Source organism: Phocoena sinus, chromosome 18, assembly GCF_008692025.1.
Source record: "Phocoena sinus isolate mPhoSin1 chromosome 18, mPhoSin1.pri, whole genome shotgun sequence".
In the NCBI taxonomy this organism is placed as follows: domain Eukaryota; kingdom Metazoa; phylum Chordata; class Mammalia; order Artiodactyla; family Phocoenidae; genus Phocoena; species Phocoena sinus.
Genome location: NC_045780.1, coordinates 8,784,606 through 8,796,745, shown reverse-complemented (window position 1 = coordinate 8,796,745; position 12,140 = coordinate 8,784,606). Strand labels below are relative to the sequence as shown.

General features: G+C 34.0%; 1 protein-coding gene across 3 annotated transcripts in view; it reads right to left on the bottom strand.

Moving 5' to 3' along the window:
- The window catches only part of BRCA2 (BRCA2 DNA repair associated), a 56,095-nt gene that overhangs the window by 41,328 nt on the left and 2,627 nt on the right, over positions 1 to 12,140 (bottom strand). For all 3 annotated transcript variants that reach the window (XM_032611191.1, XM_032611192.1, XM_032611193.1), the window contains exons 3-10: positions 11,024 to 11,269; positions 5,667 to 5,775; positions 4,968 to 5,017; positions 4,835 to 4,875; positions 4,514 to 4,625; positions 3,697 to 3,746; positions 3,322 to 3,433; positions 1,407 to 2,522 (exon numbers count right to left, since the gene is read on the bottom strand). In XM_032611191.1, coding sequence (XP_032467082.1) covers positions 1,407 to 2,522; positions 3,322 to 3,433; positions 3,697 to 3,746; positions 4,514 to 4,625; positions 4,835 to 4,875; positions 4,968 to 5,017; positions 5,667 to 5,775; positions 11,024 to 11,269 — 1,836 coding nt within the window. The remainder of the gene's footprint in view (positions 1 to 1,406; positions 2,523 to 3,321; positions 3,434 to 3,696; positions 3,747 to 4,513; positions 4,626 to 4,834; positions 4,876 to 4,967; positions 5,018 to 5,666; positions 5,776 to 11,023; positions 11,270 to 12,140) is intronic.

Sequence of the window (12,140 nt, the reverse complement as noted above, 5' to 3'; positions counted from 1 at the left end):
CAAGATGAAATTGCAGTTCCATCAATCACATTCACTAAATATTTTCCACTAAGTTAAAAAGGTAGTGTCTAAAACAAGAATTACATGAAAAGCAAGAAGTGAATGTCAGGTTTAAAAGAATTCCAAATATTCTCTATTTTGAATTTATTACATTTCCCAACTAAAGATATATAGGACCTAGGTTTTAATAGTATTTATCAACTCAATTAAAATTAGTAAGTAGTTCAAGAAAGCAGCTAGCTGCCATAAGTAAAACTCAAAGTAATTTTATTGGAAAATAAAATTAGAAAAAATTCTTTGCTAATATTGATGTAATAGGAGTTAGAAAAGCAAGGCAAAGAAAAGGAACTAGAAAACTAACCATTTCCTTTGGTTAATTCAGTCTTTCACATTGAAAAAAAAAAAAAAAACAAACCCAAAATGAACTTTTTAAAAAAGGTTCTTCACATGAAAGGCCTGAAAGATTACCCAATGTCAGGCAAATGGGTTAAACTGCTCTGTTTCGTTAATTTTATTGACCCTCTGAATTTCCTACTAACAAGTCAAAATTGTTAATCTCATTTCATTTAATCACTAACCACTACTACATATTAGCTCTTTCATTGGTTTTATCTCTGGTATATACAGTATCAAACATTTTTCTCTGGAAATTAACCTAAATCTCAAAGTGTTCTCTACTCCAGTTCCACCAAACCTATTGTTCACTGAGATACTACCACCCACTCAAATCTTCACACAGGGAGATAAAATCACCTTTCTAACATACAATATAGTTACTGGTAAATAAACTGTTGCTCAAATGAGTTTCATTGTGCACATTCCTGACACCCAGAGATATAGTAATAACTCTAAGCAATCTCTAAATATTGAAAAAAACTATGTAATAACAACAAAAAAGTCACTATTCTATGACTGCCTTACATTAAACTTAGCTGGCAGTTAGCTTTTTTCTATTTTTTACATGCTTTAAAGAAAATACATATTAAATAGCACAACATATTTATAGAATTGTCCAACTTGCATATAATACTGAAAATTAAAGCAGGAATTAAGTAGCCAAGCTCTTGATGTTTATGAATCACATGCTCTGTCTCAAGAGTTATGATTATATATATACTATGCAAATTAATCCAACAAGTTTGAATGAAATGATTCTGAACATTGGTAATCAAAGGCCTAAACAACAATGCCTGATACTGAATATAAAATACAGATTTAAAAAAAACCCCAAAACACTACAGAAGAAAAAACTGCAGAATGAAAGCAGAAAGTGTTTTTTAAAAAGGTTGAAGAAAGAGATTCACATATTCAAATAAAACTTGTCACCATCCATAAAACTAGACACACTATTCACACACACACACACACACACACACATACACACACACACACACACACAGAGGTACCTGAATCAACATTTGTAAATGTATGTGGTGCTTCCAAAGGCTTTGCTTCAAATTGGACTGAAGGGTTAGTTAGTTCTGATTCTTGGTCTTTCTGCATTTTCAGTCCTTGATAAGATGTTTCATCACATATAGCATAAATGAACTTTTTTGTTTTCTTTTTCAAACTGGATATCAAACCTGCGTTCTTCAAAGCTACAGAAGTATGTTTGGTAGTGGCTGGCCAGCTGCCATTATCAACTGAACTTGTATGTAAAAAATCCTCTTTCTGTGAGCAAACAGTTTGTACTTCCGATCCACTTTTAGAGGCTTCTGGTTCTTTTTTAAAGTTTGCATCAGTCATATTGCTTGAGAAATCTGCTCTGAAAGTCTTTTCAGGTGATTCTCTTATCCTGAATACAGACTTCTTGATACCCTGAAGTGGAGAAGCTATTAGAGAAGAATCAGATAGTGCTTGCTTTCCCACAACAGTGGAATCTTCACGAGACTCAAGACACTGCCCTTCATCTCTCTTTTTTACCACTGTTTCCTCATTTAATATCTTCACTGTTTTTGATATGCTTGAAATATGCAGCAAAGAATTTTCTAAAGTAATGAAGTTGGTACGTTCTTTCTCTGTACCTATGACGTCTTCTGAATTATTTTGGTCAGAAGAAGAAATATGCAGTAGGGATGTTTTCTCCATCTGGGTTCCATTTAGACCCGAGAGGGTTAGGTGAGACCATTCAGAGGCTGAAGATGGTACAATTTCCCTGGAGATTTTGTCAGTTCCATTCCCAGGGGGCTTCTGATTTATTACATTTGAATCTAATGGATCACTGTCATTTGGCTCCATTTCAGGTACAAACGAATGTTTATTTTCTGTCATTTGTATTTTAGCTTCTTCATATTCATCAGTTTTTGTTTCATTGAAAATATTTTTCCTAGTCTTGCCAGTTTTTATTTTTTGGAGATTTCTTGTTTTATATTTACAAACACATACTGGAAAACTATCTTCTTCAGAGATATCTGCAACTGTTTCACATACTTCATCTTCTAGGACATATGGCATTGACTTTTCAAAATGGTCTTTGCAGCTATTTACTTTACCAAATGAATCCTCTAACATTTTCTCCAATCCTGTTAAAATATAAAGCAGAAGCATTATTAATAATGTTTTATAACACAACCGTATAATTTATACTATTCTCAAACTTTTTTCATAGAAATAGTATACACTGAATAACACATAATTTAGCATTTAAAGGGTTGTCCTGAGAGCTAGGTATTTTTTGGGTAGGGAGGCACCAACCTTGCCCTGTTCTTCTGGTCAAGACTGATTCCAGTATATTCAAAGCCTTTTATTCATACTCAATCCCTAATAACCTTTCTTTACCAGCTCTACACAACTGAAACTCACTCAATTTTACTATATATACACAATTTAATATTCTAAGATTTATCAAACTAGAAGTTCCAAATTTTGTGGCCCTACAACTGGCAATAAAGTCTCATTTTATACATACATACACACACACACACAGATATACAATCCTATACATTTATACAGATATACACAAATACTAAGAATATGCAATATTCCAATGACCTCATTAGGTAACTTTAGGTATATCTGCAACCATACTTACTTTCTAATTAGAAAATAAGGTTTTCACATTTAATCATTAAGTCTTAATCTGCATCTCTGTGAGTTTTGAGTTATGGGTTTTCTTTTGTTTTTGTGTCACAACAGCATCTTTGAATAGTATTGTCCTAGTATGATGTTTAAACATTTTCATCTAAATCAAGTTAGTTTCTATTCTCAATACCTTCAGTAATCATGAAAGGAGAAGCAATGTGTTTTCTTTTCAAGAAAAGAGGAGCAATATTTCAATGATGTCAGTTGAAAACAGTAGTTCAATTAAACAGAAGGACTTACCATGAATTTTAGCGTCTGTTTGATTTTTGTTTTCACTGTCTGGCCCAGAAGGGATAAACGTAATATTTTTCTTCAGACTTTCATCGTGGTTAGAAGAATAGCTTTTCGAAATCTGCAAAAGTTATGTTTTTAAATCACTAGTATAAAAACTCTCACTATGCATATAGTATATTCAACTTATTCTTAAACAGAGAGACAGCAAAGTTTCATAGTAAGTCAAAGAAAATCACATACAGAAACAGGTTTAGAGACTTCCTCAAAGGCTTAGATAAATCATAAATTAGAGAATGAAAAATGCAAGATAAATAATTTTTCAAGGCATTCTGAAATTATATGCAATTGCAACAGCATAATCAATTTGTCATATTTACTTACCGCAGTACTATCATTAGGAAACACAGCTGCAGACGCTTCTTCATCTCTGACTGTAAAAACAAAGTTCAATTTACCTATACTGCATCCTATGTCGTACATTAAAGTTCATGTAAAACTTATGTATCTTTTGGTCAGACATCAAAAGAAACATGCACTACTGGATTAAATGACACATTTGAAACAAAATTAATTGATCGAAGTATAGTAATTATAGAAAGGTCAATCAACACAGTGGGTAAGCTGTGCTCACAATTCCTTAGTACCACTGATAAAGTGGTAAGAAACTATGGTTTGCTGATCCTGACTTGTGTCCACAAGGTAATACTTGAAGATAATACGGTCCACAAAGGCTTGGAAAATCAGATGAAGCTGTGAGGTCATGACTTAAACGCAAAAGCTTGTAGACTTTAGTATTTTTTTAGATAACAATATAGTTGAAAGGCATATCATACGTTAAACACTTCTAACTTTTCAACATGCTTTTACCTATATTATTTCATCTCAGCAAGAAAAGAAGAAAATTAAATGCCCAGCTAAAGAGGAATCAACATGGAATGTATTTTTCCTAGAATAAAAAAAAAATCCTGGTTTGTGTATAAATTGATTCCTCTAAAATATCATTTAATGCACTTGAGATTTATTTCAATCTACACTAAACAGAATAAAATTATTCTGAACTACCAACACACCTATCAAAAACAGTATTATCTAATCTGATTACTATCTAATCATCTTTTCATATTTTTCTTTGGACAGAAGCATTACAGATGATAATTTATCAACATCATCTTATATAATACATATTTGCTAGTATTACCTATGAGCACAGTAGAACTTAGTGTTGGTGGTGTGGCCAAAGAACTTGACCAAGACATATCAGGATCCACCTCGGCTCCTAAACTTTCGGAAATACGTTTTGGTGTCTGACCCTGAAAATAAAGAAAATAGTTTATTTCACAGAAGTGCACTGATGATTAAGAATATTTTTTCATTCACTTATTTTTTTCATTTTTCATTTACTGAATGCCTATGTGAATCAATCTCAAGTACAGACCTGTAAATCTGAGGGCAAACTTATGACACTGCTGTCAAATTCTCAATTACTACATAGTAAAAATAAACTAGGCAGAATATTTACCTTCATGAGCTTTGGTGTATGAAATAAACTTCCACATATCACTGGGGATAAAACAAGGGACAAAATTACTAAGCTTTATTTTTATTAAAATTTAGAGTATTTGAAAAATAAAAAGCCTTGTTTTTAATCATACCTGACTTTTCTCTTTGTGGTGTTACATGTGTACATCGTAGAATAACAGGACTAAAACAAAACAAAACAAAACAAATCCCTCAGATTATTTCAAAAGAGAACAAAAATAGCAAAAAGAAACAAAATACTAATCTTATTAAAAAAAGGACTCTCAGTCATATCAATTATTAGAATTATACTAGTTTGTAATATTTTTAGATTACTTTTTAAAAAGTAAATATCTCATGAAGAATTAAGTAACCACTAACTTATGTTTAAAATCCCCATTGAAAGTAATGTATAAAGTACTCACAAATTTTAGATGTTAGGAATTGTATATTTTGAATTTAAAAATTACATAAAGTGACTCTATAACAGCATCATATTCTCTCCAAAGATTCAAAGTACATAAATTATTTTAAACAGGATATTTCAAAGGCATTGCTTTTCATCAATAATATTTTTGTTACTTAAAAATTCCATGGATACACAGGAAAATAGTGAATTCAATGTTATAAGAAAAACAAAGTAAATGTTTCTAATGTAAAAATTATTGTATTGAAGGACTCAATCTAAAAGGAAATTATTTTAAAATAGAAGATCCTCTACCAGGCTCTACAGCAAAATATTACCATGAAAATTAGATGCATCTGTATATAACAAACATCACAAGTAGGAAAACGTTTCATTTAAATATTTTAATATAATGACTTCATCATACCTTTCACTAAGAGAAGAATTTGGAGGTGGGCTGGTAACATCATTTACTTGATTCATTTTCACCTTCGTCGTGCAACAACTTTTATGTTTACCACTAGCAATGTCCTTTCCTGAAACAGTGCAATAATTCAGTGAGGATGTGTATGTTCTAGATTGTGAATTTTTATTCTCTGGAAGTATTTAAAAACAGAAAGCCTCATCTACATTGGGAAGGAGAATACATGGGGAATTCAGTCTGAACTGGTTTCTCAGTTTGCTCACTCCTCTCAAAAAGGGATGTCTCAAAGGATATCTGCCCCCATTCAACAACCATGTGACGCATACAACAAGCCCAAGACAGTTTGAGTAATACAATTCAAGACAGAGCTTTAACCACAAGGAGTTCATAGTATAGTAGGGAAAACTGTTTGAAATGTACACAAGTGGAATACAAAATAAATGTGGCATGACTTGTCATTAAGTTACACACAGTACTATGGTATCTTGACAGGTGAGAGTAAAGGAAAAGACATTTACTGAAAACATACCAAAGTACAAAACCTGACCATATGACTCTTCTGCTGAAAACCTCTCAAGATCTTGTTTTCAAGATTGAGTTCAAACTCCAAAACAAAACTCCCTAGTAACAAGGCCTTTCACAATCTGATTTAATTTTTGCAATGACATTCTTTCACAACCTAATTTTAGCCATGTCCATCCACGTGCATATTCTGCAAGGATGTTCTCTTTCACTCTAGGCCTTTGTACAAACTGTTTCTTTCTACCTCTTTTTATTTCTCTTGACCTAGATTCTCTTTCAGGTTTCCATTTTGAAAGTTCCTCCTCCAGAAATCTTTACTGGTCCCTAAGGTGAGACTGACTGCCCCTCTGATGTGTTCCCCACAGAGTAGTTTATCATACACTGTTCCTGTTTCCCCTATTAGACTGTGTGCTCCTTGAAGTAGAGGACTTGTTTTATTTATCACTGTATCCTTAGAAACTACAATAATGCCTGATACATTATAGACACTCCACAAATACTGGCTGAATGAATTAGCAATGATAAGAAAAGTGGGTTGTAGACAGTGACACATAATACTTGTGTCTGTTCTTACTGAACACATCTACTTTCTAAGACAATAATGTTTCTAAAGCTATATGTGGCTCTATCAAATGCAATTTATAGTTTTTCAATATTCCTATTTTCTGTATCACAAATTTGGTACTTGAGGCGCTTACTATTACTCTTAAAAATTGCTTTTGAAAGTAACTGCTTTATTGCAAGAAACTAACACAACACTGTAAAGCAACTATACTCAATAAAAATTAATAATAAAAAATAAAAATAATCGCTTTAATTGTTCCTATAATCTCTAACTTAGAGAAGCTTTGGGGAAAATAAGCTGCATTAGTGTTACTGAAACAAAGCAAAGACCAAGCTGAAAACTATTTGTAGCAGCCTACTCAAACACTGTGTCATATTCTCCTTTCTCAAGAAACAGGCAATACACATAAGCCAAATGTACGTGTAAATTGCAAACCCTTCTTCAACAAGATATCCAATCTCCTTCTCTAAGAGACTTTTAAAGATACTGAAAAGTAACTAAACCTATTTTGAAATTTCACCTTTTCCCCTTTCTTTGTTTTAAGAAAGATTAAGGATCTTTCTTAAAACAAAGATCCTAATCAGAACAAACAAAAACATGGACTTAAAATAGAAGGCAAACAATGAGATACCACTACACACCTGTTAGAATGGTGTATTTAGATTAGAACCTAAAATACAGACAACACCAAATGCTGATGAGGATGTGGAGCGAGAGAAGCTCTCATTCACCGAGGATGGGAATGCAAAATGGTGTGGCCACTTTGGAGGACAGTTTGCAGTTCTTACAAAACTAAACATACTTCTAGGATGAGATCCAGCAATTGTACTCCTAGCTGTTTACCCAAATGAATTGAAAACTCAGGTCCACACAAAATCCTGCACATGAATGTTTATAGCAGCTTTATTCATCATTGCTGAAACTTGGAAGCAACCAAGGTGTCCTTCAATAGGTAAATGGATAAACAAACTGGTACATCCACATAAAAGAGCATTATTCAGTGATAAAAAGAAATGAGCTATCAAGCCATGAAAAGACATGGAGGAACCTTACACTGCTAAGTGAAGGAAGCAACTATATGACATTCTGGAAAAGACAAAACTATAGACAGTAAAAAGATCAGTGGTTGCCAGGGGTTTTGGGGGAAGGAAGGAAGGGTGAATAGGTGGAGCACAGGGGATTTTCAGGGCAGTGAAACTATTCTGTATGATGCTGTAATGGTGGGTACATGACATTGCACGTTTGCCAAAATCCACAGAACTGTACAAAGAATGAACCCTAGTGTAAACACAGGACTTTAGTTAATAATGAAGTATTGATATTGGCTCAGCAATAAAAAGAAGTGCAAAAGAATAGAAACTGTAAGAAATGAAAAGTAAATAAATAAATGAACCAGGCAAAATGAAGTTCATACCCCAATAAGTATTTCCCAAATAACTTGAGGATCTCATAAATAAGACGAACGATGGTTAAGACAAACTCATGGAATCTTATGCAAGAGGAAAGACTGCTGAGAAGAAACCGCACACTGCCTCATGGAATTTAATGGATAATTTAAAAATAATATATTAGATGTTAGAACTGAACTAAGTACGTTTAAAAACAGTTTAAGTCCTAATCTTACATTTCAATACTCAATTTAAAGTAAACTTAAAAGCAAAAGGTCTCAAGTCAACAGAATTATTTATGCAACCTTAAAAAAGTTAACTTCTCTGCCATGAGTCCACAGTGACCTTATTAATTCATTCCTATCCTTCCTTGGTTATAGAAAGACCAATCCCAGCAGGTTACAATTAGACAATAAACCACCAACTCTAGGTATGTCTTTCAAGATTCAGTAGATTCAGTATAAACTGGTTTACAGAGCTTTTCCTGACCAACTAAGACAGATGGCTGTTACCTTTACTATATCTATAACATCGTACTTTATACATGCTCCTATTATAACATATACCAACCAGTATATTTATATATTTTCTCCCCTACATGACTGAGTTCCAGAGGTCAAAAGCCATCTTATTCATGTTTGTATCCTTAATGCCAAGCAAGCTGCCAGGCAAAAAGCAAGCATGGAATATTTGTTGAATGGATGATTCCCTTTTCTGTGTCCTCTTCTACATTTCATTTGTTAAATATTCCCTAAGGTTCTATCCTAGGCCTCATCATAATCAATTTTCTCACCATATCTGATGACTTCCTCACTTTCCAAACAGATAGTTGATTCCTATAGCTTTCTCTCCCACCTGTATTCTTTCTTTAGTTTCAGTCTTGTATTCCCAAAAGCTCTCAGGACATCTCCACCTTCACATCCCAATACTTTCTCAAACTGCAATCCAAACCTCAACCTACTTTTTTTCATCCTTTCAAACCTTTTCCCTCTCAAACCTGCTTTTCCCCCAGTGCTTACAATTTCTACGAATGCCACCACTACATTCTTAGTTGTGCCCTATACCTGTGATTTGATCCTTTCTTTTGAATTTTCCATATCTAGGCTATTGCAGGGTCCTGTAGTTTCTGCCTCCTATATCCACTTTCACTACCATTACTCTAATTCAGGTACCTGCTCCCATCACCTGGACCACTATGTGTCTCCTAATTGATCTCCCTGCCTGCAGTCTTCTCTTCCTATAAGAATCACCCAATTAGTTTAAAATGTACATTCATGACCACCATTCCCAGAGATTCTAATTTAATAGATTCAGAAAAGTGCCTGGAATCTTCCTTTTCAATCAGCACTTCAGGAGAGTCTAATGGTCCATGCCTCATGTTTTGAAAAACACATCTCCAAAGACTGCTGCCAGATTTTTAGGCTTTCTAAGCAAAATAAATATTAATTTATTCTAAAAATACTTACTGAATACTCACTACGTATGCCATTAGGTATCCAATAATGTTTAAGAAAATCTTTGCTCATTACCTACATCCCCTTTTATATGTGCATTTTCTAATACCATGAGTTTCCTATTTTATAGCACTAATCAGAGGATAATTGCTTATGTTAAGTCTCCTTCACTGGAAGCTAAATGAGTGCAAGAGGCAATACTTCCCAGAAGCAGAGAGATAAGTCAAGATCTGTCAGTTAGCTAGACAAAGCATAAGAAGTAAGTAAGTACTGGGCAGAGGTAACAGTGTGTAAAGAGCCACAGAGCATGGTGGTTTCAGAAAGAAATTCAGTACAAATGAATGGAAAATTGAGGGTGGGTGGGAGGGGAATTATGGCAAGATGAGGCAAGAGTTAATGAGAGAACAGATTATAAAGGACCTTGTAAATCATATTAAGGGGTCTGGATTTTATCATGAGGGCAAAGGGAGGTAATCAAAGGTTTGAAGCAGGAAGTAGCATGATTAAATTTGCATGTGACTTTTCTGCTCAACAACCTATCAAATAAATTCAATTTCTTTAGCCTGGCATTCAATGTCTGCCTCTAATCTGCTTTTTTTAGCCTTAGGCTGTTTATTGGTCCCTTTCAAACACGCAACACTCCAAACAGTCTGAATTCCTTGCTATTAACTTCACAAACTACATATTCTTCCTCATGTTTTTCCCTCTGCCTAGAACACGCTCACTCTACTCCATCTTCAAATTTCTGAATCTCATCTATTCTTCAAGGTTTAATTCAACTGAATATTCCCTAATTGCCCTCAATATTATTTATGCTTTCTTTCTTCTTAACTCTCATTATACTTTTTGTTCTTTTGGCATGTACCACATTCAACCCTAAACTGTACTTAATCTGTGTACTGTTAATTCCTCTTACTAGAGAGTAATACTCCAAAGAAAGGAAGAGTATGTTACTTAAATCAAGCAGGTAATAAATATTTAAATGAATATATAATCTTATTACATGATAAGTTGCAAACATCTGGCACACAGGCCCGAGAAAGTGCTACCGAATCAAAAGACACTTATAGCAACTGTTAAAAAGAATCTCTGTCCTCTGTGATAGCCTGCAGAAATACAGTTTAGTTCAACATCAAAACAAGCCCTAGGTTTTTTTGTATAGGAATGACATAATTTAGCAAATCTCAGTGGGCAGGATATATTAATCAAAGGAAGGAGGAAAAGAAACATTTATCAAGGACCTACATTATTTTATTTAATCCAAACCTTGGTAGTATTTTCACATTTCCACTTTTCAGGTGGGGAAAGTGTGGCCAGAGAGGTTGAGCTGACCAACATGACACAGGTAACAACAGAGCTGGGATTTTTAACAGTAATTTGTCTGAATTACTAGTTCATGTTTTTTCTAGTCAACCACATCACATTACTTACCTGAATCTAATCTGAATTTATCTAATTCATTTAAAGGAGATTGGTACAGTGGCAGAGTTAGACCTCGCTCTTTGAATATTATTGGAGTTGAAGCCAACTGATGATAAGGTTTCCTCTGTGGTGTTTTAAATGGGTTTGTTTCATAACTGCTGATTTTATTTTCTGATTCTTCCAAAGGTTCAGAATTATAGGGTGGAGCTTCTGAAGAAAGTTCTTCAAACCAATTAAGGCTTATTGGTCCTAAATCTGTAAGAAAAATTAAAATCCCACCTGGGTTTTAATCAGTGACACAATAAAATCCATGAGCCAGTAAAGATTACAATTGCTTGAGATTTTGACTGTGGATTACTTTTAAGGAATACTAATTAAACAGGATCATTAATCTGTTCTCTTATCAATCTGTAGTAAGGTGTAACAGAAGTTTACAAAAGTTACAAGGAGATTATTACCTATATTAGCTCTTCTAAAGTTTTCTTTCATATTCACGACTCAGAAACAAAAATCATCCATAGTAAGAATGCATTCCACAGATACAATTCAAGTAATTATCAGTACTACATAAGTGGCTGTGATAAGTCTATAGGTACAAGAGACATACAGACTCACAAATTGAATGGAATAGATTCTCTGTTAAAGAGAAAGACAAAATTTCTCCTGTGATCTATCCTTAAAGTAGTGGTTCTCTAAGTGTGGTCTGTGGACCACTTGAGGCGAAGGTCACTAAGACCATTTCAAGAGGTCCATAAGGTCAAAACTATTTTCATAATAATATTAGCCATCATTTGCCTTTTTCCCAACATTGACATTTACACCACTGGTGGGTAAAACTGATGACAGCTTTGCCTGAGTCAAGGCAGTGGCCACAAACTGTACTAGGAGTCAGTGTATTCTTCATCACCATGCACTTGTAAAAAAACAAAAACAAAAACGCGGGACTTCCCTGGCAGTCCAGTGGTTAAAACTCCATGCTTCTAATGCAGGGGCACAGGTTCCATTCCTGGTCGGGGAACTAAGATCCCACAGGCCGCGCGGTGCGGCCAAAAAAAACAAAAAGCAAGTTTAACTTAAAGTGTCCTTAACTAGGCAGCAAAAGTTAGTTTTATTAAAGCCTAACCCT